The sequence below is a fragment of the Oncorhynchus gorbuscha genome, linkage group LG17 (assembly GCF_021184085.1).
Source record: "Oncorhynchus gorbuscha isolate QuinsamMale2020 ecotype Even-year linkage group LG17, OgorEven_v1.0, whole genome shotgun sequence".
NCBI lineage: Eukaryota > Metazoa > Chordata > Actinopteri > Salmoniformes > Salmonidae > Oncorhynchus > Oncorhynchus gorbuscha.
Window position 1 is genome coordinate 21,958,231 of NC_060189.1, and position 24,778 is coordinate 21,983,008.

A 24,778-nucleotide genomic window follows, 5' to 3' on the forward strand; every position below is an offset into this window, starting at 1 on the left:
CAGTAGCCTTCCTCTAAGTCCTCAGAAATTGATATGAAACTAGGTATGACATTTACTGTCCACCGGAAAATACACGGTTCCTGTTTTCTCTTTCATTTCCCTTTTTTGAGAGATCAGGATATACCGTATAAATAAAGGTACTTGTAAAACATGATTCTGTTGAGTGCTACAATATTAGGCTTATATCAAACAAGTGGCATTGGAATAAAAATTATGAAGATGACAGTACAACAAAATTCATTACAAATGTCTTTATTACAACATGTTATCACATTCTCTAAACTTTGCACAAAATGTATAACCTTTCCAATAACTTCATTCTGGAAAACATAACAGATGCTGAAGGATGTGGAACTTAACATTACTTTTAGGGTGCAAGAGCCAACCAACCCAAAAAACAAACCATGGTGACTGATGACTTTAAATGGATATGAGCTAGGTATACAACATTTGACTCACATATGACATCAAGATATTTCTCAATTAAAGTGTTTAACTGGAGCTTTTGATGGAGAAATATAATAAAACATCCACAAAGCAGAATAGCAGCAGCACTTCGTGTCATAGCAATCAAAACCTCAGAGACAGATTTAACTGAGCCCATGGGTGTAAACAAGAACTGTACTTTGTGGTATGAAACCATATATCCCAAAAGGCTTTGTGGCACTGAGGGAAATTCCTTTTACAATTTCATATACAGCTACACAAACTGTTGGGATAAGGACAAGCACTTGTGGACTGTAGTCCCTTTATTTTATTGCATTTTCAGTCTCCTTTCCTTCCGGACAGGATATCATTTATACAATCTAACAGAATGAGAGCATCCCCCTTAGTAAAAAAAAAAGGTGGCTTAATGTGTAGCTTCTCAGCATAAGATTAAAGGGTCCCAATGGCACTACACTGGTGCAAAATACAAGATGGTGTGGTCATCTCTAGATCATCAAGTCTTAGATATGTACATATAGCATGACATTTTGATTTCATGTATAACTGCGCAACATTTCTGCTCACAATTATGATGAATCATTAGAACAAAACAAGAAACAGCAAGTGCATCTTGCTGTTGACACCTGATTACAGTCCTTTAAAACTGGCATCAACATCACAGGAGTTCATGTAGTGTGGTGTGCTTATTGGTGGAATGAAGGAGTATACAGCCATGAGACTGGAGAAAATATCTCCAGAAAGCGACACTGAAAACTGTCAGAGGGCATTTAAGTCAGTAAAGTGTTAATAATCACTTCTACAAGACAACTATCATTGGTATTCTTTGGCAAAATTGAAGCCACAGATGACGATTTCAACAAAGAAAGGGGAATCAAGAAGGGGACAGAAAGTACACTGCCCTGAGATACAGCGAGCTTCAATAATATTGGGACAGTGACACTTTTTGTTGTTGTTTCGGCTCTGTATTCCAGCACTTTGGATTTGAAATGATACAATGACTATGAGGTTAAAGTGCAGACTGACTACTTTAAGTTGAATGTATTTTTGTTCATATCAGGTGAACCATTTAGAAATTACAAGACTTTTTGTACATCGTCCTCCCATTTTAGGGGACCAAAACCATTTGCTGTTTATTTTGGCTACGTTTCTGATTATTTTGTGCCCAAAAGAAATGAATGATAAATAATGTACGGTGTAATTTTATATAATCACTTTTATTGTAAATAACAATATAATATTTCTAAACACTTTTACATTAAAATGTGGATGCTACCATGATAATATCACACCCCAAGACACACGAACCTCTCACCATTACAATATCAGGGGAGGTTAGCATTTTGGTGGGGGGGTTATGATTTGTGCATCTGTAACTTTCCCACTCATCATTATTCACAATTCATTCAGGATTAGCAGTAATCATGGTATCATCCACACCTAATGTAGAAGTGTTTGGAAACATTATGTTCTTAAAGTACCTCCAAAATGACAATTCATTATATTGGGCACAAAATAATCTGAAACAACCAAAACAAGCAGCAAATGCATCCAACAACATTGTAGATTCACAAGCTTGATATAATCATTGTCATTGCATGCGATGAATACGGGACCAAACACTAAACTTGACAACTTTAATACACAAGTGAATTTGTCCCAACACTTCTGGTCCCCTAAAATGGGGGGACTATGTACAAAGTGCTGTAATTTCTAAATGGTTCACTCTATTGTCATTATATCATGTCAAAACCAAAGTGCTGTAATTTCTAAATGGCTCACTCGATATGGATGAAAATACCCTCAAATTAAAGTTAAGTGTGCACTTTAACCTCAGTCATTATATCATGTCAAAACCAAAGTGCCGTGGAGTACAGAGCCAAAACAGCAAATCTGTCACTGTCCCAATACTTTTAGAGCTCACTGTATGTCTGACCACATTATTGAAAGCTGTGCAATCAACTGACCAGTTATGACAATCAAACCTATCAGCAATACAAACACTTTCCAAATGGCGCTAGCTGGTAGAAGCCCTGAATGAGTTCTTTGTTTTATTCTGTTTCAAAGCCTAAAATCTCTGGGCTGAGCTACGCATATACAGCAGTTGGCTGTTGCTAGGTGATTAAAACGAACGTTCTACCCCAGCACTAAGCCCCCCAGCCCTGCCCACCCAACCATACATTCCACACAGACTTTCAGTTCTGAGAACAAGGAAATCTAGTGTCAGATAGTGCATGAGGAAGCAGACCTGATGTCTACCTTTGACTCTAGAGAATACATACGCAAAACTTTCTACTGGCAACATGAGATACCTTGTAAAGCAATGACTCCTAGAGCCATTCTTACATTTCACTAAAAAAAAATGCCTCAATGTCATTTAAGAGACCAGGAAAATAACATATTTGCGCAAAAGCAAGTGTCCAAGTGCAAATTTATAAACTCTTTAATAATATATAAATCATTACAATTAAATACTTTAGCCATTCTTCAATAGGTCTGGTCCATAGAGGGAGAAAGTAGTCAAACGAAAGCAGTGATGAAGTCTTGAATAAACCTATCAAGGAATCCTGGAGAATATAAATTCTTTACTTCTACATTTAATCAAGCAAAGTCAAAATATGCTTTAATTGTATTAGTTAATTACTTTAGTAATATATACTTCCTTAAATAAAATATACTCAAGCTGTTTTTAAATATACTGTGCACTAGCTGATTGCGGCAAAATTTCCCCAATGAATAAAATTATAGAAATCAATCAATCAAATGCAAGTATGCTTACGTTTTCTGAGCGTGAGATCAACAAGGGTATATGGCAGAATAATGACCTCGTCTTAAAGGCCCAGTGTGGTCAAAATTATGTTTATGTGTTTTGTATCATATTGTTCAACAGCTGATGAAACTAACACTGATCCTGGAGTTGCTGGTTGAAAATACAATCTAGACAGGTCCTTCTAATCAGCAGGTTTGCATGGGCGGACATTTCGGCTTTCCATGGTGACATCACCATGCTGTAAATTGGTTAATAGACCAATAACAATAAACAGTTCCAAACCTCTGCCAAGAACAGCTAGTTTTCAGTTTTTCATCTCCACTCAGACAGTCCTAGCAAAATTCTTGCTTGAAAAATAGTTTGTGTAAAAAGTTATTTTTGTCAATTTGAAAATATATCTATTACAGTAAGGTCCTTATATGTTATCCAGAATTGTTTTTTTATTGATATAAAAACAGTTGCAATGGGCCTTTAAAGTGATTTTCCCTCGACTGAACTAACCACTGCATGGCTTTGTGTCTCGTACAACCCCTTTCTCACACCATGGCAGTTCAATGCGCATTGCAGTTGTCTAGTAGTGCACACACAGTACAGTAGTGTCTTTGTGCGGTGGGGCCACAGTTCTCTCTAGCAGTGCCTATTTCCCCCTCTAATCCACTCTCTCAACACCTGGAATTGTGATGTAGCAGTGAAGGGGAGGCACTGTGTTCCAAAACCTCAGACCACGTAGCTCTCTGCCTCAGAGGCCACAACTGATCTCCTGACACTCTCACTGGGCCTGGAGCTGGAAGAGGGAACCCCACCCCGCTGGGAACCAGAGGTTCTCCAGTATCTCGAAGGGGCCCTGGATGGCTTCAAACCGGCTGAGGAGGGGGCACTAGGAGTGGAGGCGGCACTAGGAGTGGAGGCTTTGGCTGGCTCAAGATTTCCACTGGGCTCAATGATAGTGTTGATGACTGTGGAGGGGACAGAAAAATCAGGCATAAATCAACACAACTAAAATGCTGAGGGGGAAAAAATGATTTAACAAAAAGCAAAAAAACATTTTAAGTGATGCTTGTTTACATGGAGGTTTTACTCGATTTTTGTGATGAATGTGCACTTACCTTCAAGTTGTCTCTGAACTCTTCTGAGCTCTTTCAGAATAGCTGTGATTTCCTGAAATACAAATAGGCATGTTACACACTGCTGATGGAAATAAGCATTATACAGAAAATCATCACAAATAACTATAAACTAACTGGAGAAACTTGAGGAAATACCAACCTTGTTTGAGCCTTTCAGGACAGGGATGTCATTTTCAGTATTGAGCTTTGATTCAATCTCCCCCCAAACGTCAGTTTTGTTGTGGAATAGTACCCTGCAAGCACAAAAACACACTCTAGAGTACAGACAGAGCAACCACATATCAAATGAAGAATTCCTATACTGAATATTTAACGACCTAAGGATAGGCTATCTGCCCAACACAGCACAGTTCACTCAGTCAGAGTCATGCTAAGTGGCTGAGCTCACTCAGAAAGTCACGCAGAGCTAACGAGATTACCACATATCAGAGGACTAGTAAAACTTATCATCTGGTTCTGGTATGAGATGTGAGGGGAAATGGACAGAAAAGGTATTGTGAACTTTTGAACATACTTCATGTCTTTGTATAAATTCATACTTTATTTTCTCAGCTAGCAGCTCTGTGTTTTCTCGAATAGCCAGAGAGATCTGGGACACTGGATTCAACATCAGATCATCCACAACAACCTGGTGAGAGATCGCAGACAAAAACAATCAGTCAACTCTCAATTTCACAAAAATAAGGCTGAACAGCAACTTATGAAAAGACAGAATCTATTTATAATGTTCAACATTCTCAAAATGGCTTGAAGTGGTATGATAAATGATAGTATGGTCTAACCACTTCCTGGTTCCATCCTCTGTGCTTAGAGTTGTATTCCTGGTCATTCATAATGGTTTGGTCGGGGTCCCTGGCTGCAGCGGATCCAGGAGGTACTCTAAGGTAGTTCACACCAGCAGCCTCTGGGATGGGATGGACCAACTGCAATACAAGATGAGTCAGACAGTCTCAACAGTTAAGGATGGTTATCATATGTGCCAATCATAAGGTAGCTGATATGGAAACAGGGAAGAAACAACAATCAAGATGAATTGATGGATAAAACCCTATTAATGACATTCAAATTAATGTTTTGCATTGGCCACAGATGTGAGAGCAACTCATTGATAAATCTGCAACTGAGAAGGCTGGGCAGCCTGAGGAGATGGCTGTGCTGTCTGACAGCATTGTCATGACGTTGGCCTGGGGGTAGGTTTATGACAGTCATAAATACCTCTTCCTCCCTTTTTCCTCTCTCTACCCTACTGATGTTACATTTGCAAACCCCTTTGGTTAACAGAGATTCTGGGAACATCAGAAGGTGGGGGGAAATTAACTATATTCTGGTAAACCTGACCAATTTAACATGTGGTGGTACTTAATGAATATGATGTCAGTTCGGTTGTCATCTGAGACATTCTCATCAATGATAAGATGACAAACTCTACAGTGGAAAGTCTACACATCAGAGTTATCATATTTACATGGAATTGTTGTTCAATTTAAATATTTGAATATGAAATTAATCGTGATGGGATGAAATGTGATTTTAGCTTCTAAACTGTGAGATTTGGGTTTTCATAAGGTTAGGGCTATGCTCAATCAGTGGCCCGCCCCTGTGAATGGACATGGGCTATAAAACTTTTCAAACACGCCCCCCTCTCCCTTCCTATATAAAGCCTTGACGACAATGTAACCTCCAGTTCCGAGGATGTGAGGACGACAGTCCGATGTCAGAATGGTTCAGATAATAACTACAGAACGAAGCCAACATCAGTGTGAGCTTTGGTTACGAATGTTATGAACTTTGAACTCTTATTCACTACAGAAGTGATACCTCCTAGCCGTTGAGTTAGCAACAGCAGCTGCAAACGAAGGTTTGGAAGGAACAGACAGAGTATTCCGTCTATCACACAACGACGTTACTACAACGTATCCAATTGACCACCAGAGACATTCTTCAAAGGACTCGGTTTGGCAACACGGCCTTCCATCTACCACCAACCTACTGAAGCGCAGCTCAGAGTAAATATTTATTGCATTTTCCTTTTCCAAATGGGTGGTAATTTAGAATGCATAAGATACTGTATTTACGATAGCACAGCTTCGCCCTTTGTCCCTCAGTCTTCCCGCTCTTTCACTCAAACCCAGCCCCTTTTCTTTTGTGTAACAAGCAGTCATATCTGTTCCTCCCGCAAGGGATGTTTTCCTTTATGACGTAATTTGTAATCAAGTTATGATTAATTATGTGTAATTCTGTGTGATTAGTTAGGTATTTAGTAAATAAATAATTAAACCCAATTTCGTATTGCTGATTCAACTTGTTAGCCAGGATTCGTGCAGATAACCAAGAATTTACAATTTTCAGATGAGACTGAATTAAGGTGACGATTAATATTGACTGCTATTGATTTAAAATATTAATAGGTCTTTAAGAGTTTATTCGGAATATAACAGCTCTATAAATATTAATTTGTGGTGCCCCGACTCTCTAGTTAATTACATTTACATGATTAGCTCAATCAGGTAATATTGATTACGGAGAAATTATTTTATAGAATAGCATGTCATATCACTTAATCCGGCATAACCAAAGACACGACAGCATGGAGATAATGAAAACTCTTGGTTGATATGTTGTGTATGTCTTCTCCAGCCATTGTAACAGGATTCAGTGAACACAGGTGAGGATATACTGCATTGTGTGCTAAATAAAATATCAGTGTGACTGGGCAGTGTGGTTAACATACCACCTCCCTGGCGGTGATGGTAGAGACAGGTGTATTGGTCTCCACTGCAGAAGAGCTCTGAGGATCAGCATCACCAGTCACACCATGGATCTCCCTGGCCAGGACGGATAGATCTTTAGCCAGGTCCTGACTCAGTCTAGAAGGGGAGAACAGACCAACATAGGGATGGATACCTCAGGCAATCTACCAAGAGTGAAAATTTCAAGTAGTTTTAAATGATCTCACTCCTGTTGTGAACTCAATAACCACTTCAATTACTGTGCAGATAATTAAAGCACTCAGCAATAGCATTAACTGGCTTATGCTGTGTCCTTGCCATCTCAATTCACCTTGCTATCTCAGCACTGTGAGAGGACCAGTTCTGGTAGGCGTCTCCCTCGTGACTCTCCTGGTCCGAGTCTTGTGAGCGGGGTTTGGGGCGTGGGGGGATGAGAGGCTGGGAGCGGGAAGCTGAGGGGGTGTGTGAGCGTTTGTGTTTAAGGGTGCTCTGGTTAGATTCAATTTCCTCCTCGGAGGTGGAGGTGTAGTCAGAGCCTTTCTGTCGTCGTCTAGAGCCTTTCAGCCATGAATTGGTTTGAAGGGTGTTTTAGAAAGTTAGGACGATGAGGAGAAGGTAAAAACAGAGACACCATGAAAGGACACCATTAAAACACTATAAACCCTACACATCCCAAAACACCCAAATATACCCATATAGAAGGATTTTGTAGTTTTGTGCTCATTTAGATGGTAAATGTACTGATGCAAGATTTAAGTCTTGCTGTATAAACTATTGATTAGGATTTTCTTTGATTCAAAAACATTCACAACCAGAAATGAGCACTCAACCCAACAGTAATGGCTACTGTCACAAAGTCATGTTGTTGAAGACCATAGTCATATTGACACAATGTAGAAAGTGAAGTGTAGTTAAACCACAGATTATCGCTCAAAGGATAGAGCACGGAATTCTACATCTGACCCACAATATTCTCATACCATTGTTCTAGACAGTTCTGTTATCATGATTGAAGATTGCATAATGATTATGAGAACATTGTGCAGATGGTATCCACCTTCACCACAGGTATTCTAGTAGAAATGATTGAAATCAATTGCAAATAGCAATACAGCATTAGTGAAGTTAGTGGAGGCCCTTAAAGCCAAATCTCCAGAAGAATAAAACCAAGGCTTGCACCTTCATAACTTGTTAGTTGAACTAATTATCTCAAACTCACTCAGAACCAATTCATCTAGATAATTGATAGGACGAGACACCTTTACGCAGACCTAAATAGTGATGCCTCCAATCCAGAGGAAGTCATTTTCATGGTTCATTACATTTCTGTAACATTTCAGGAATGGCTGAGACATATTTAGACAGTTTTACCTTTCAGGTTCTTACACCTGTAATAAATGATTACGAAGACAGTACTACATAAAATTACATTTTAAAGGCAAAGGGGAGACTGATATGCGTGTTTGTTACTCACTGGCTGTGCTGCTGGTGTATTTGGCACTGCTGGAGCGGACGCGGGTGATGAGCTTGCCTGAAGCTCCAGAGGCCCTGCCTAGCGCAGGCTTAGTGCTGGGCCCGGACACGGAGGCCTTAAGGCCAGAGCCGCTGTTGGACTCTGTGCTACGGTTGGAGAAGCCTGTCCTGGGTGCTGAGGACTCTGTATCACTGGGAGTGGTGAAGGAGCTAGTCCTCTTCCGGGGCAGAGCCAGCATGTCCAGCCTGGAGAGCTGCTTCTTACTGTCCTGGGAGGCCTTGGAGGTCCCACTGACTTCCTGGGAGTTCTGGGAGACTCTGTCTGTCTCTGTAACCTCGTTGTCGGATGCCTCGCCCAGGCGAGCCCGGCGAAGCATTGAAGCTCTTGTGGGCCGTGGGGCAGACATGCTGTTGGAGCGGCTTAGGGCCTGTGCCACTTTGGAGGACTTAGTGGGATCCTCCTTCTGCAGGGGGACGGTGTACTTCTTGCATGCAGCGGGCCGGGGGACCTCCTGGTCTGAGGAGATGGCTTCAGGCCAGTAGGGTAAGCTGAAGCTCTGGGGGTCGTCACTCAGGTCCATGGTGCCATGTTTTACAACACAGCATCTCATTCCCAGCCTCCTGTCTTGTTCAGGCTTCCTGCTGCTGTCCACTCTCTGGGACCGCCGCTTCTCAGACAGGCGATTGAAGGCTGACTGCTGGCGACTGGGCTCCTGGGTGAAGGAGCTGGCAGAGGACCTCTCCCTCTGAAGGCCACTAGTGAACAAGGGCTTCTTGGATCCAGTCTTGGGGGCAGTCTGGTTGTTGCACAGGCTGGCAGTGCTCGCTGAGTCCATGTCAGACTCCCCAGACAGAGAGTAATCTATGGGGCGAGGAACAACATCAGGCGGCTGGGCCTGGAGCTTGGCCGCCAGGGCAGCCAGAGCATCCTCGGGCCCATTGAGGTAGGAGTGGGTGTCCTGGCTGCAAACACCCTGGAACGCCTCAGCAGGGTCAGGGTCATTCAGAGCAGGCTGGCTGGAGATGTGTGGGAGTCTGGTGACCGCAGCATCACTTGGCTGGTCCTTAATGAAACTCTCCTGCCTGACCAGAGACACTGACATCTCTTTGGGCTCAGGGCTGACTCTGCCCTGGTAGTCAAGCTTGGGAGCTGATGAGTTGAGCTTGACTGTCTTCTGAAATTCTTGTCCACCCTGTTGTTTGGTCAGGGTGTCTGTGGAGAACTGTGGTGTGTTGGGATGTGGTGGTGGTTTTCTCTCAATCCTGGGTGTATTGGGTCTGGATCCCCGCTCCTGTTTAGACACACTCTCCTTAGAGCCAATGTAGAATGATGTAGACTTGGCTGGGAGTGTGGGCCTCTCCTTTTCACTGCTCTGAGATGTACTCTTGTCTGTCCTCTCTGGTGTGGGCATCTTCCTCTGCTCCACGATGGAGCCGTCGTCTGACTTACTGGCATCACTCAGGCTGTCTTGGTCAAGGTCGTCCTGTACAGACAGGTTGTGGAGGTCCTCCTGTGGTCCAAGGACTCTGAAGCTCCTCTCTTTGATATCATAGGTAGAGTAAGTGTCCTGATGGATAAGAATGCTGGGAGTTGGAGTCTCATTATTTCCCATCGATGGTGCCTGAGAAGGAATACGCTGTGTTTTGGAACTCGGGCCTTCCGATTCCACACTATTGATGTTCCGACTGAGCGTTGCCTGATGGACAGTCCTCCCACCAACTGAATGGAAACAGGAAGATACATTTTTAATCAAGTTGATAATCAGGACTATAACTCATTATCATTTCAAATTCTGTGCAAATTCCCACACCTCCTCCTGACAGGTCCATCTGTGAGGGGATTTCGAAGAGGCCTGAGGCAGGGCCAGAGTGTGTGTAGCTGTCTGCCAGGCTGGCCCAGCAAGACACCCACTTAGAGCCACCAGGTACCTGCAGGGAGGATCACACTAGTTATTCACACGTCTTGACAGCAGTCAATAAATAGAAATCAGGCTTAAAATAGAAGGAAAAAAATAACACAATCACATTCAATAAATGTTATTTGGTTGACAAACCGATTAGGCGAAGAAACACATTCACAGTTTAGGATGTTGGGATATTTTTTATATCTGAAAATGACATTTTATGACAGCAAAAATCCAATCCATTCCACTCCTCAGGTAGAAACCAAGAACACCACCAGTGAAAACCCGTTGGACACCCAAACCCAGTCGGAAGTAAAGAACTACCACACCAACACCCCCAGAAACCAACAGAGACAACTAAAGATCTAAGAGGGATATGAGGTGAACCATGGAGAATCATGAGATCAGAACAAGTAGAATTGTGTTTCCAAGGCTGATAGCTTATTGAACCAGCAGACTGATTGTTGACTGATTAGCTGTAGGAATGTGTCACCACACTGAGCCCGGCTGGGGGGGGGGGGTTTTACCTGCACCAGATTCTGTCCCTGCCCTGGAGCTGGCATCAGATCCACCAAGCTACTCTCCCTACGCTCCTCCCTGTCCTGAAACTCAACAGGCTTACATGCTGCTGCTGCAGTCTGGCCGGGCTGCTCTGGCCCCTCAACAACACCAAACACCTGTCAGGAACAAAGCATGATGTGAGTGTGTGAACGCTGTCTCTGCAGGGCTGGAGGCTGCCACATCCACTGGCTCTCCTATGTGACACTCGCGTTGGCTTGTGACAGATAGCATCATAGTCACATACTTGACAAGGCAGGTTATCTCATGGTGAAGCATATGACATGACAAGGTGTGATATTAAACAAACTTAGAGAGATAAGACGACTACAGAGAACGACAGACGACTACAGAGAACGACAGACGACTACAGAGAACGACAGACGACTACAGAGAACGACAGACGACTACAGAGAACGACAGACGACTACAGAGAGTAAGGCAAAGAGACTTGCCTGTTCTATCTTGCTGCGTGCCTCCTCCACCTCTTTATCCTGGACCTCTGTCTCAATGGTGTAGGTGCCTGCTTCACTCAAGGTATCATCCTCCTCGTTCCCCAGGCCTTTGGGGCTGTGTGGGGCCTCCAGGCTGCGTGGGGACTCCAGGCTGCGTGGGGACTCCAGGCTGCGTGGGGACTCCAGGCTGCGTGGGGACTCCAGGCTGCGTGGGGACTCCAGGCTGCGTGGGGACTCCAGGCTGCGTGGGGACTCCAGGCTGCGTGGGGACTCCAGGCTGCGTGGGGACTCCAGGCTGCGTGGGGACTCCAGGCTGCGTGGGGACTCCAGGCTGCGTGGGGACTCCAGGCTGCGTGGGGACTCCAGGCTGCGTGGGGACTCCAGGCTGCGTGGGGACTCCAGGCTGCGTGGGGCCATGGGCATTAGAGGGGCTTTCAGGGGCACAGACTGGTGGGTACAGGATGAAGTCTGAGTCAGGTATGGCTGAGGGGGGCTTGGTGTGGTCTGGTGGGGGTGGGAGTGGGGTGCTATTGCCTCTACTGTTGGTGGGGGGCTGGTGGTAGGAGACAGAGGAGACGTATTCTTCTCCCAGGTTGTGTTCATGCTCGGCCTAGACTCCTGTCTGGACTCCCTCAGGAACTCAGCCGTGAAGTCCTGGGCCAGTTTGGACCTGCGTCCCACACTTCTAAACAGCCTGGGAGGGATGGAACAGGAGGAGATGTCGTTACTGATCCGATCCTCCATCTTCTCCCTCCTCAGGGAGCCGGCCCTCTGGGGGCCTCCAGAACCCGGGCCCTTCAAGGGAATTGTGTACTGCTGGGTGGGGGTGCTGGGGTCGCACCTTTTCTCCGGCTTGTTCCTGAGGGCCGGGCTGTCGAGCTGGCCTGTGTTGTTGGTGAAGGACTGTGAGCGCTTCTTGCGTGGATTATCGTCAAAGAACTCAATGACGAAGCCCTGCTGGGGGTCTGCTTTGTCCTGGCTTGGAGGAGGGGAGTGAGACTGAGGATCCGCTGAGTCAGGGTTGGTGAAGGGTCTAGGGAGGGTCAGCTGGGGTGGTAGAGATTTGTGAGGGCCCATCGGTGGCTTTAATTGTATAGCCCGTTTCCCGTTTACAACAGGATCCTCAGAGTCACTCCGAGTCCCATCCTCATGGTGGTGGCCTGATGATAAAAAGATAAACACGTTAGCTCTGACAGCAACAGAGGATAGTAACCGTGGAGTCAGTGAATAAATGGTCAGAGTTCACCTGTGAAAGCCTCGTTGCAGAAGGGCAGGCCACTCTTTGAGCAGAACATGTCCTCTGTCCGAGACCTCCTCCTCATCATCATGCTCACATCGCTTTGGACCAGCCAATCAGCCACCTTGCACTCCGCTGATATCACCTCAGTGGGCGCTGTCACCGCCTCCTTACCCGGGAGCTTGCGTTGCTGGCGGAAGGAAAACTTTGTCACATGGTCCTTGATCTTGATCTTGCTTGGTGTGCATTCATCAAACTCAATGGTGAAGGAGGCGTGGCTCTGCACCACAGGGGGTGTGGAGGTGGGGACTGGAGGGAGAACAGGGACAGGGAGAGAAGGGGGGTCAGTGTCCTTAGTGGGAACCTCATGGAGCTCCTGCTGCTGGCACTCCTTGGTGGGTATCTCAAAGTAGCTTGGCTCCCTGTGGTGTGAGTAGATTGTCTTGGCCTGGCTGTCTGACAGGGAGCCGCTGATCTCATGTCTGGAGCCCTCTTTAGTATTCTCTGTTAGGGCAGACACAGTGGGAAGACAGTAGGTCTATATAGATTAATACTGTAAATTGCAGGCACAAAGGACATGCAGTATGTGAGGTGGGTAAGGGAAGGAATCACAGACACAACTCTAATGAAATATTACAGGGGAGTACTAACAACTGTGGCATACTACACCATTCAAGGAAAACAGAGTTTTAAAACTCTGTCTCTGCCAAGTATTCGCTCTTAAACTGAAGCCACAAATAACAACATTGCTCCAGCAGCTAGACTGAGCAAACAAGCAGATACATCAGCCAATCAGTGGGTGCCAGGCCAGCTGGACATGTAAAAATGTCACTGTGGGAGCTTGGAGGCCCAAAGGAGAACGGCTGAGAGGTAATCTGTTCCAGCCAGGCTGGGCAGCATGAGGCTGACAGTCACCCTCCCTCCTCTACCCCGTCCCCTGGGCTTACAGGGTAATCCATCACGAGGTGCTGGCTGCTGGCCTGACATGGTCCAGGACTGGCTTGGCTCAGTGGGACACTGACCACTCCCTGTCCCCAGTGGGCACTACAGAGCTTGCCAGAGCTAAACACCATTCATCTCTTAGTATACTGCATCCAACACTGATGTGGTGCCATAACAAAGTGTTATGTTTGCCACTCTAATCAAATACAAGAGTAGTAACCTTTATGAGCCAGCACAGCTAATAAGAAAACTGAAATACCAATCCTCTTTCAAAGTGACACACTCACATATCCTGATCAACAAATTCATTGATAGAGTAATAGTAGAGTGATGTTTGTTTCAGACCTGCAGGGTCCTCGTCTGGCCGCTGTCCTCCACTGTGTTCAGCATCATCCTCCCCCCACCACAACGGCTGCCCATACAGAGGAGTGGGTCTGGACACTGGAGTCTCGCTGGCCACTAACAAAAGCACACACACGGACAGAGAGTGAAAGAAATCAGAGAACAGAATAAGTATAGCGCCAAATGAGCCCAATAACACAACGGTAAATGAGCCCAATAACACAACGGTAAATGAGCCCAATAACACAACGGTAAATGAGCCCAATAACACAACGGTAAATGAGCCCAATAACACAACGGTAAATGAGCCCAATAACACAACGGTAAATGAGCCCAATAACACAACGGTAAAATGATGGTAAAATGATATAAGTTTAATTATTTTAACATATTGGGCCAAGTAAATAACCTATGCATGGTCCATATTATCAGGTAGGCTATGCCTTTAGCCCAAATGATGCAGCAAAGTGCAAATAAATAGGCTGAAGCATGGTGTTGCCTATCTGCATTTACCCTATTTGGATAATCATTAGCCAGATCTCAAATGTGATCTTTTAATTAGTTATTATCCTATTGATTAATTTTATGCCACAAAAAAAACATGCATAAACAGTGAATATAATGTACTGTAGGCCTACCTGTTAGGGTAACACACCCCTGCCTGTACTTCTCACAGAAACCACTTAATGTCACAATTTCTCACAACACTTCCCTGGTTGCCACTACTATTGCACATCAAAAAATGTTAAGTCACTCCCCCACCAAAAAAAAAGTGTGTGTGGTAGTGTACCTAGGGCTGTGGCGGTCACAAAATTTGGTCAGCTGGTGATTGTCAAGCAAATAACGGTCGGTCTCACGGTAATTGACCGTTACTTAAACAGATTTAGCATCTCCTGGCTTCCTCAAATAGCCTACAAGCCAATTAAAAGTCTAATAAATCCATGTAATATAGCCTACACCTCCACAATAAATCCATTATTTATGTTAGACAGAACTGAAGAAGCATGATATGAAGAAAATGTAGTCTATTTCTGAAGAAAAGAATAGCATACTCGGAGTTGTCCTTATGTTAGATCCTGATGTGGCTATGCCAAATGGCTGTGGGCTACACTAGTTAATTTAGCAGACAAAATGTGATTACAATTCCTTGGCATTATTTCATAGTATGAAGAATATAATTGAACAAAGCTGAATAAAATATAAATATTTTCTCCAAGCGATTTCAGGGAGTGCGCACATGCAGCTAGCTATTATGTGTTGAGTGGTTGACAAAGAAATAGGTACTCTATGCTTAATAATTAGAGTTATTAATGTAACTTTAGTTGTTCTACAAACATTAGGCTATATGTTTTGCTTTTTAATACATTGTAATGCTGCATGATGAGACCAACAATGATTTGAAAGAAAAAAAAGTTGCTTGAAAAGGCATGAGCTCTGCTTAGTTTTTTTTGCACACTGCAGTAGTCTCTCATTCACAATTTGACAAGCACTTGATAATGCCTCGAATTTCATGGTGGCTGTAATGCACCCTAAAAAAAAGCCATGCCTTTCGCGGCACAAATGTGCTGCGCAATCCAAAGTGTCTCTCACTCACACAGCTCCTGTCACGTGATCGCGTCTTTCTCACAGGCTACAAGTGAAGACCGACACATTGGGGACGCAACTGCGCATGTCCTTATCCAATTCTGAGGTGCATATTGAAGATAATGGAAGAATTGTCCACATTTACTTTTTGTCAGTCAACAAGATGAGTAAGTATAAAGGACAGCAAAAGCACTAGCCTATGTCAATCTACTATCCCCCATAGTACAGAAGTTTACCTATTCTATTCTGTGCGAGAAATAAATATTCCAAACATAGTCTGGGACAGTTGTGGGATGCGATAGATCCAAAATTAATACAACCACTAGCATAAAAAAAAGGAAATTATGCAGTGTAGCTAACCCAACAGATCAGAACGCTTAGCATGAAATGTCGATGAACTATTAGGCTATTTCTTGACACTATAAGCGCAGCAATGCGCACATGGTAGTAGGCTATAAGCGGGAATGTTCCATTAACGGAACACACCATTATCAAAAGTGACCACAAATGCAATTATGCATGTAATGCTTTTATTATATGAAAATGAACTTCCCCAAACTTGAAACTCACATATTGTTTATTTATTTATTTATATATGCCAGTTAGGCTCTACACCCCTTGTAAAGCAGATTAATGTGCTTAATTAAGAAGTTATTTGACCACTTTAGTTGTGATACAAAAATCATTAAACATATAGGCCTATGGGCTAGGCTACAAGAGCTGTGCGACTATGATTAGAAAAGGTTTAGGGGAAAAAAGGCACTATTTCACTTAAATAGTGAGTGGAGGAAGCTTTTCCAAGTGGTTTATTTTCATGCCAGCCAGGTAGGCTATACTCCTGTTGTAAATATAAGCAATGTGCTTAATTTGAGGAAAGTCAAGAAATAAATATAGTAGGCCTAGCATATAGAAAGCTGATGAGATCCTCATTTTTTTATTAGCAGCCATCACGCAGTTTTCTCCCACAATTACACAGCCTATAGAAATGTTGTGCAATATGAGCTCATGGGGTCTCATGAAGTGTTTGATTAGATTTCAGATTACATTTGGGTTGATGTCAGAGTGATTAGAGGGACTATAGAGTACTGAGTACCAAGCAGTTAGCAAGTTTGGTAGGCTACTAATGACCAGCAGCAGAATCAGAGCTTTGAGAAGCCTAATTACCGTGACTAAACAGTCATGTGAAATTTGACTGCCTTCATGATTCGTGGCCGCCAGTATGACGGTAATACGGTCACAACAACAGCCCTAGACGTGCCTTTCTGTTTCCCCCTCTCATTGTTGATGTCTTATTGTGTGATCTGGGAAACATCACTTTGGAGTTGTAGTGCTTTGGTTTATTTAGGCCAGTGTGTGAGCCCCAATGGAACGCTTTAGTTTTCACACACACCAGGCATGTGGATAATCTGATTTATGCCACATAGGCTAGCATCCCGGGCTGGCCAGACAGCTGTTAAACGTCATCACAGCCATGAAGGTGACAAGAAATCTGCCCTAATGCCCTTACTGGTCAGATGGATAAAAACAAGATGGATCAATCATGATTTTGTATGTCTGTACAGTGCTGTGAAAAAACATTTCCCTCCTTTCTGATTTTCTCAATTTTTGATACTGAATGTTATACTTAATATTAGATAGAGGGAACTTGAGTTTACAAATAACAAAAAAAAATCTTACACATTGTATGCATTTAAAATGTTTTCCAACACCCAGTTCCCTTGTGTGAAAAAAGTAATTGCCCCCTTACACTCAATAACTGGTTGTGCCACCTTTAGCTGCAATGACTGCAACCAAATGCTTCCTGTAGTTGTTGATCAGTCTCTCACATCGCTGTGGATTAATTTTGGCCCACTCTTGCATGCAGAACTGCTTTAACTAAAGCAACATTTGTAGGTTTGCAAGCATGAACTTCTGTTTCAAATCCTGCTGTAGAATTCTCTAATACAGAGCAGAATTCATGGTTAATTCTATTAAGGCAAATCGTCCAGGTCCTGAGGCAGCAAAGCATCCCCAAACCATCACCACCATGTTTGACTGTTGGTATGGAGGTTCTTACTGTGGAATGCAGTGTTTGGTTATCATCAGACATAAATGTGACCCATCTTGTCCAAAAAGTTGTCTTGTGTATGAGCAGGTGTTCCTAATGTTTTATAAACTCAGTGTACTGTAGATGGAAGGTTATAGCAGTTTTTCTTAATGTTCTGCTCTGGAGAGATGGGTCACTAAACTCTGCAGGCCAGTGTTTTCATTGGAAAAACTTCACATTTGACTTTCATTACCGTATCTCCTCCCTTTATTGAAGATTAGGATTAGAGTATCCAGTCTCATTCTCCTCCCAGAAGGATTGTGTATCACATGATCCCATTTATAACAGAAGGCCCCTCTCCCTGCTTGGTCTAGGGCCTGGGAATAACTGATTCAGTGTTTCTGCTGCACTCATTTTGGAGCATGAAAAATATTTCTGCTGAGGCGCACATCGAAGATGCTAGAACAGTCCACTTTTACAAAATTGACACCGGTCAATTCTAGGGTAGCTTGAAGTACAACGCCACTCTACCTCAAAATATTTTGGGGGGAGGGGCGTAACTTGTGATGAGATAGATATTTTGTGTTGCGCAAGAGTAATGGCAACCAGGGAATTGTGACATTAAGTGGTTTCTGGGATCAATAGGATAATAACTAATTAAAAGATCACATTTGATATCTGGCTAATGATTAGCCAAATACAGTAAATGCAGATAGGCAACACCATGCTTCAGCCTATTTATTTGCACTTTGCTACATCAGTTGGGCTAAAGGCATAGCCTACCTGATAATATGGACCATGATTTGGCTATATACACATGGCCCAATATGTTTAAAAAATGTATACATTTTTGTTAATTACAATGTGTTATTGGGTTCATTTCTGGGTGTGGAAATTATAATTTACATGGTGTCAGCATACTTTTATTTTCATTCATTTTGGAGTAGAAAATTATTTTTAAAAAGTCACCAAAACTGAGCTTCTAAGTCCATCTACATGAAAATGTTGGCTCATATTTCATAGAAATCTGGAAACAGTGGACAGTTACTGTAACGTCTATGGTGGAAAGAGTGAATAGCCCTAGGTCCTGTCAGGGTAGACTAGTCACACCCAGGCCTACTGTACACTCAGAGAGCCTGCAGACTGCTTTACAGACAGGAAGCAAAAGGAGAGGCCAGGCTCCACAGTCCACACCTTGCAAGGCAGCAGGAAAAACAGACATATCCTGCTCACAGCCTCAGTGTCTGAACTGTCAACAGGGTGCGGACCCTGCCACTGTACTGTCACTGTGGTCACCTCACCAGTCCAGCTGCTCCAGTAGGAAATAAGGAATCAGTCAGCAGCTATATTAACCCATCACATACAGGCAGAGTGGGAGAGGAAGAGGCTGAATGTAAAGGAAGTGTTCACTGCTGGTGTCTGTTGTTTCATAACCTTGTGACTGTCAGTAGTTAAAGCCACTAGTGATGGTCCACTCCTGCATTACCCTGCTGAGAACAAGCCTCAGTGCTTTAGGAACTTAACTGCACTCTAAATCCTATACAATCCCAAAAGATGTAGCCCTGAGCAGAGCTGAGGACAGAGGGACACCTGTAAGTACTGTTACGGTGCAGTGCCCGCTTGGCACGAAAAACACAGCCTCACACACACACACACACACACACAGGAGTAGGTCCAGCACTACTGCCTATGTCTGGAGCCCCAGTCCAGAGGCATGGCAGACAGACATAAGGCTGTGTGTGTCCCCAGCTCAACAGGCCAGGCCAATATCACTTCACTCATCCTGCCAACTGGAGTTCCACACTAGTAATGCTGCTCGTCTGACCCTACTGGATTGAACCTTTGACCCAATCCCCTCACAAGGTAACTTGATCGTATCTAGGGGTTCGCTTAACAAGGAGAGCTGTGTGCATCTACAGATCCTCTAACACTTTTTGATATAAAATGCTTCTTCTTCCTCACGTAAATTAGATAATGAAACTGACATCAGCAGCAATATTTTACCTAAGGCATAACAGACTGGTATTTGCTGGTACTGTTTGTGGCAAGACAAACAGTTAAGTTCATCAATTGTAATTGCTATCATTTTCGACCTTGCAGAGAAAATGCGTAGGCCTAGTCTATAATGTAGGATAGCACATATACTGTGGGCTCTAGAAGAAAAGGACAACAAGAGGTGGACTGGGGCAGAGTTAAAGTTGCGAGTTAAACAGGGTTTTTACCTGCTGCGAGGGCAGCTTTATGCTCGGCTTTCTCCTGTTTGAAGCAGGATGAGTCTCTGGTCTTCTCCTTAGCATGTTGCCGCTCCTTCTCCTTCTTCCTGGCCTCCAGTGCCTTCATACTCATCTGCAGCTGGTTGGTGTACTTCTCATGCTAAAACACACAAGAGGAAAGTAGGATATGAAGAAGCCTCTACCTGACTATCACTCATATTCAATGTGTGGAAGTTCCCACTTACTTTGAGAGCCTCCTCTGGCACCTTGTGTTGACTCCTCTCCAGGATGTACACATGAGAATGTGGAAGCAGAGTTAAAGAAGGTTTATTCTGACAGTAGCCACTGTGTTATAATAAATAATACATGCAGCTTTTTCCCCCTGTTATTTCAACTCAATTTAACTATTCATGTTTTTCAGCTCAGAGGTTCACGAGTCCAAGAAATGTTCAGTCCAGAGTTGAACATAATCTAAAAACCCTGACTCAAACCACAAGGAATGAACATGCTGGGAGAGTTGGGTACACAAACCACAGAGGAAGAAGAAAATGTGTGTTTTAAATTGCAAGCGTAGACAATACTTTCTGAAATCCAATTGTTTGTAAAAAAATATAAATAAAAATAAAACATAATTACAACAAAAAAATATGCATCCGTTTGATCCAATCAAGAAAATCCCTAATCAATGAAGAATCAATAAAACAAAATCATAATCAGATAAACAAAAGGATATCATATCCAAAGCGGATGACATCAGAGAGCATCAGGGTAATGTAAGTCTCGTCAGGGATTCTCAGATCATTCACAAAAGTCTGGGGAGAAAATAAACAGTTTGTTTTTGTGTGTTTACATTGAAAGCATCAAGAAAAATGTATACACAGGAATTATTTGTTTTCACAACAATCCTGATTAGTTCAATTCCATTGGAATAATAACAGATACTGATGATAAATGAGTTAGTTGTCACACTGGCAACAGGTCCTTCCCTTCCACACACAGCCTCTGGGGTTTGCCAAAGCTAAGATGCTTTGCAGTTGGCTGTTTTCCCAGTGAAAGTTAAGCTATCCTACCTGTACGTTAAGGCATTAATGAGATTATGCAGTTATGTAATGGCCATCTATGCTGAGTAGGGCTCAGAAAGGCAGTCAGGGGACACGTGGGTAAATAGCCTACCAGTGCATGTACAGTAAAGTACAAATAAGAAACAGCCACCATGATACATGTCAGTAACATCTAATATTCTGGTCTGTTTAGATGGGGGTGTTCTAACAGATGGTGCCACAATACACACTTCAGGGGAAAATTCTGTCTTTCCCTCTCCTCATTCCTGTGGAATAACAGTGCAATGAAGTGGCAATAGTACAAAGAGAGAGAGAGAGAGAGAGACACCAGAAGAAGAAGACGAGAGAGAGAGAGACACCAGAAGAAGACGAGAGAGAGAGAGAGACACCAGAAGAAGAAGACGAGAGAGAGAGAGAGACACCAGAAGAAGAAGACGAGAGAGAGAGAGAGACACCAGAAGAAGAAGACGAGAGAGAGAGAGACACCAGAAGAAGAAGACGAGAGAGAGAGAGAGAGACACCAGAAGAAGAAGACGAGAGAGAGAGAGAGAGACACCAGAAGAAGAAGACGAGAGAGAGAGAGAGAGACACCAGAAGAAGAAGACGAGAGAGAGAGAGAGAGATACCAGAAGAAGAAGACGAGAGAGAGAGAGAGATACCAGAAGAAGAAGACGAGAGAGAGAGAGACACCAGAAGAAGAAGACGAGAGAGAGAGAGAGAGATACCAGAAGAAGAAGACGAGAGAGAGAGAGACACCAGAAGAAGAAGACGAGAGAGAGAGAGACACCAGAAGAAGAAGACTAGAGAGAGACAGACACCAGAAGAAGAAGACGGGAGAGAGACACCAGAAGAAAGGGACCAGGACAGCAGAAAATGCAGTGCTCATTGCTGCTCTAACAACCATCTCTGGCACTGAGGGCTCTTTTGTGCTAGGGCTGGGGGACTGGTAGTGGGCCTCTGGACCCTCCAGGGAGGGCTGTGGCTGACTGGATCCTTTATTCAACTTGTAAGCAGGGGACATGGACTCACCCCGTTCAGGCTGCCCAGGTCCTTCACCATGTGCTCGTCTGTGGCTGGGTTGTAGTTGACGACTGCATGCTGCTTGTCCACACTGCGCGACTGTAAAACAATACAGAGAACAAAGCTGAGAATCTCATACTGATGAGCTAACAAACCTCAGACTGGATACTGTCATAAGCAGCACAACAAAATATTTGCAATGAAGGCTACATGCATGTACAGTAGATACACAATGTGCTCAAAGCCAAACGAATAGGCCTTTGAGTTTGCTTACATTCCTGCAAATAATCACTATTAACCAATGCAAGCCCGGTGATTATGTTAACCACTGTTGAAATCAAATAATATTTTATTTGTCACATGCGCCGAATACCTTACCGTGTAATGCTTACTACCCCTTAACCAACAATGCAGTTAAGCAAATATTTACTAAATAATCTAAACTATTATATATATAAAAATAACAATGAGGCTATATACAGGGAGTACTTGTAACGAGTCAATGTGCGAGGTACAGGTTAGTCGAGGTCATTTGTACATGACGGAAGGGTTAAAGTGACTATGCATAGATGATTAACAGCGAATAGCAGCACTGTAAATACTTTTTTATTTCATCCATTTTAAAATAAGGCTGTAACATAATACAATTTGGAAAAAGTCAAGGGGCCTGAATACTTTCTGAATGCACTGTAAGCAATATTTCCAATGATGCCTGAAAGTGTTGCCCGAATGTGGAAAAGAGCAGCTTTTCAATTCTGCAAGCAGATGTGGTGGGAAGGACATTTTGAACAAACCACAGACTGAGGAAGCATTATTTGTTCCCAGTGGCTTAAATAAAGCGATAAAGCAAGACTGAGAAGTACACAGAGAGAAACTCCCAAAGAATTCCAAACAGTAACTAAGAGCAGGCTTTTTTGTTGTTGAAAAACAGCAGGGTGGAATGCATCACTTGCATTTTGCTTTGACATTGAACAGTTGACAGAGGCAATTCTCCCAGCAGGCACGAATCTTAGAAAACACTCGTAACACAAACACACACAAACACAAACACAAACCTCTCTCAGATTTCTAGTACATTAACCTAACTTACTTTCTTTGCGTTATGACGCTAATAAAGGCCACATCCTTTCACAAGAGGGTGAATGGACAGCTGATTGTGTAAGGGTCACATGACAGATTGATGGGTGTCTGGTGTGTAAACATAAGGTGCTGTAGATGTCGTTACACACCTGCAACATGAGCTCGCACTCCTCCCGGCCTACAAAGATCATCTCTGGTGGCAACCGATGTCTTGTACCTGAGCTGCTGACCAGGAACCATGACGTCACACTCATCTTGGAGCCCCGACTCAGAGCCTTCTTCACATCCTGGGAGGGGACAACACGTAGAGAAGTAGATTGTTGTTGTCACCACATTCACAGTAATTGTGATTTAAAAATCGTAATCCACCGAATGGGATTTTGGTGGCTGCACAACTAACCAAGCAACTATTTCTAAGATTAGATTACCAATTGGACAACCAACAACTCATCAAGACTTTCCAGATCTATCTATCATGTGCTTTGACAGTTGAGTCCATTATTCTTAGGAATGTCACATTGTCATCAAGTGATACTCATGCACACACCACACCCAAACGAAAAGGCATTCAGCACACTGGGATTCCTTCAATACTGGCCCATGGAAAAGGATAAGGAGGAACCGACTACATGTTTATGCATCAATTTATTTTCCACAAAGTTGAGCAAGACACTTAGTTAGACATGTTGCAAAAACAGCCATTTACAGTCTACAAACATAATTGGATCTTATCAAGCTCGACAATGGATTTGTTTGGGTGCCTGAACTCATTCTCAGTATTGATCATCTTCGCTGAACAAATCATACAGTTTGGTCAACCTCAACTTCTATTTGCTGCAATAATATTACCATACCACTCAAAGAGAAAATTGGTTTGGGTTGAAGGTGCAACTAACTACACGCATAACTAGGCCTATGTTAGAAATGTGTGTGATCAATGGCTTGCTTCGCTTACTAACTATATGCTAACTATATAGCTAACTATATGCTCTCCAGTCACTTTACTAGCCAATACATCCCACATAACTATATGGAAAATGAATGCAAATCATCATATCTAGTTGTCAAACAAGCTAAAAGAATATGTCCGTGATGGTAATAGAAAACGATGCTGCTGAGGTTCCAATGTAACAACACTTGCTGTAACGTTAGCCAGCAGTTGACATGTTAATTCTTATGGTGAGACTGACCCTCCACTTGTACTAAATTATCTTAATTCGAAAGAATTTGTAAATGACTGGTCTGCCACAGTAACTACGTTCTGTCTGTGGTTAACTAGTTAACTTTAGCTAGCTATCTATTTCAGCTGAAGGCCAAACATGATCATACAGGAAATAGGAAAGGTTTTCCCGAATCGACTAAAGCCGTTTTTAAGACTCCCTCCCTTCACAATCATACCTTTAATCCGGACCCTGCTTTCTTCAGAAGAGTAGCCAGCGTTAACACAATAAGTACAAATGTACAGTTGTATCTGTGTCCTCGTTTAGTAAAGTAGTCACAAGAGCACTGATGGCCGTCCAGGTAAATGGCGAACACACCCTCACTTCAACATTCACTTGACAAGCCGACAAACCCTGAGATTCCACTTCACTTTCTCTGCCGCGCACAAGGCTCGACTTCTTCCAGTGACGCTAACTATACCAGTCAGTACCATTGTCAAATAAAATGTTTTGACACCTGCATGACAGACAATAATAACACAAAAAAACGTGAATAAAGTATCGCAGTGCTAAATAAAATACAGGAAATTGTCTAACTTTGCTCTAAAATTTGGTGTTTGGAAAATAATACAAACCGTAAGTGATGGTTTTGT

At 43.2% G+C, this 24,778-nt stretch overlaps 1 protein-coding gene across 5 annotated transcripts; it reads right to left on the reverse strand.

Annotated features, from left to right (window-relative positions):
* Positions 1-3,439: 3,439 nt before the first annotated feature.
* LOC124001542 (centrosomal protein of 170 kDa protein B-like) lies at positions 3,440-24,595 on the reverse strand. Of its 5 annotated transcripts, XM_046308397.1 has the most exons (20): positions 24,364-24,595; positions 23,115-23,252; positions 21,895-21,984; positions 20,538-20,616; positions 20,050-20,108; positions 19,814-19,964; positions 13,985-14,098; positions 12,707-13,201; positions 12,302-12,620; positions 11,461-12,154; positions 10,975-11,124; positions 10,355-10,472; positions 8,545-10,263; positions 7,402-7,627; positions 7,073-7,208; positions 5,124-5,264; positions 4,881-4,969; positions 4,481-4,574; positions 4,321-4,372; positions 3,440-4,170 (listed from the first exon to the last, which is right to left on the reverse strand). In XM_046308397.1, exons 2-20 carry the CDS (start codon positions 23,217-23,219, stop codon positions 3,932-3,934), a joined length of 5,070 nt encoding a protein of 1,689 aa, XP_046164353.1. In that variant the 5' UTR covers positions 23,220-23,252; positions 24,364-24,595; the 3' UTR covers positions 3,440-3,931. The 5 variants fall into 5 exon arrangements, with proteins under 5 accessions (XP_046164353.1, XP_046164355.1, XP_046164352.1 ...); XM_046308399.1 differs by having other exon boundaries at positions 11,461-12,620; positions 12,707-13,006; XM_046308396.1 differs by having other exon boundaries at positions 7,402-7,522; positions 11,461-12,620.
* Between the last annotated feature and the right edge of the window lie 183 nt (positions 24,596-24,778).

Coding starts and splice junctions, on each gene's coding strand:
- LOC124001542 (XM_046308395.1), bottom strand. CDS start 23,219: ATGAGTGTGACGTCATGGTTCCTGGTCAGCAGCTCAGGTACAAGACAT. Junction 7,209..7,401: donor CACAGTGCTGAGATAGCAAG/GTGAATTGAGAT, acceptor CTCCCCTTCTAG/ACTGAGTCAGGACCTGGCTA. Junction 5,265..7,072: donor CCATCACCGCCAGGGAGGTG/GTATGTTAACCA, acceptor CTTGTATTGCAG/TTGGTCCATCCCATCCCAGA.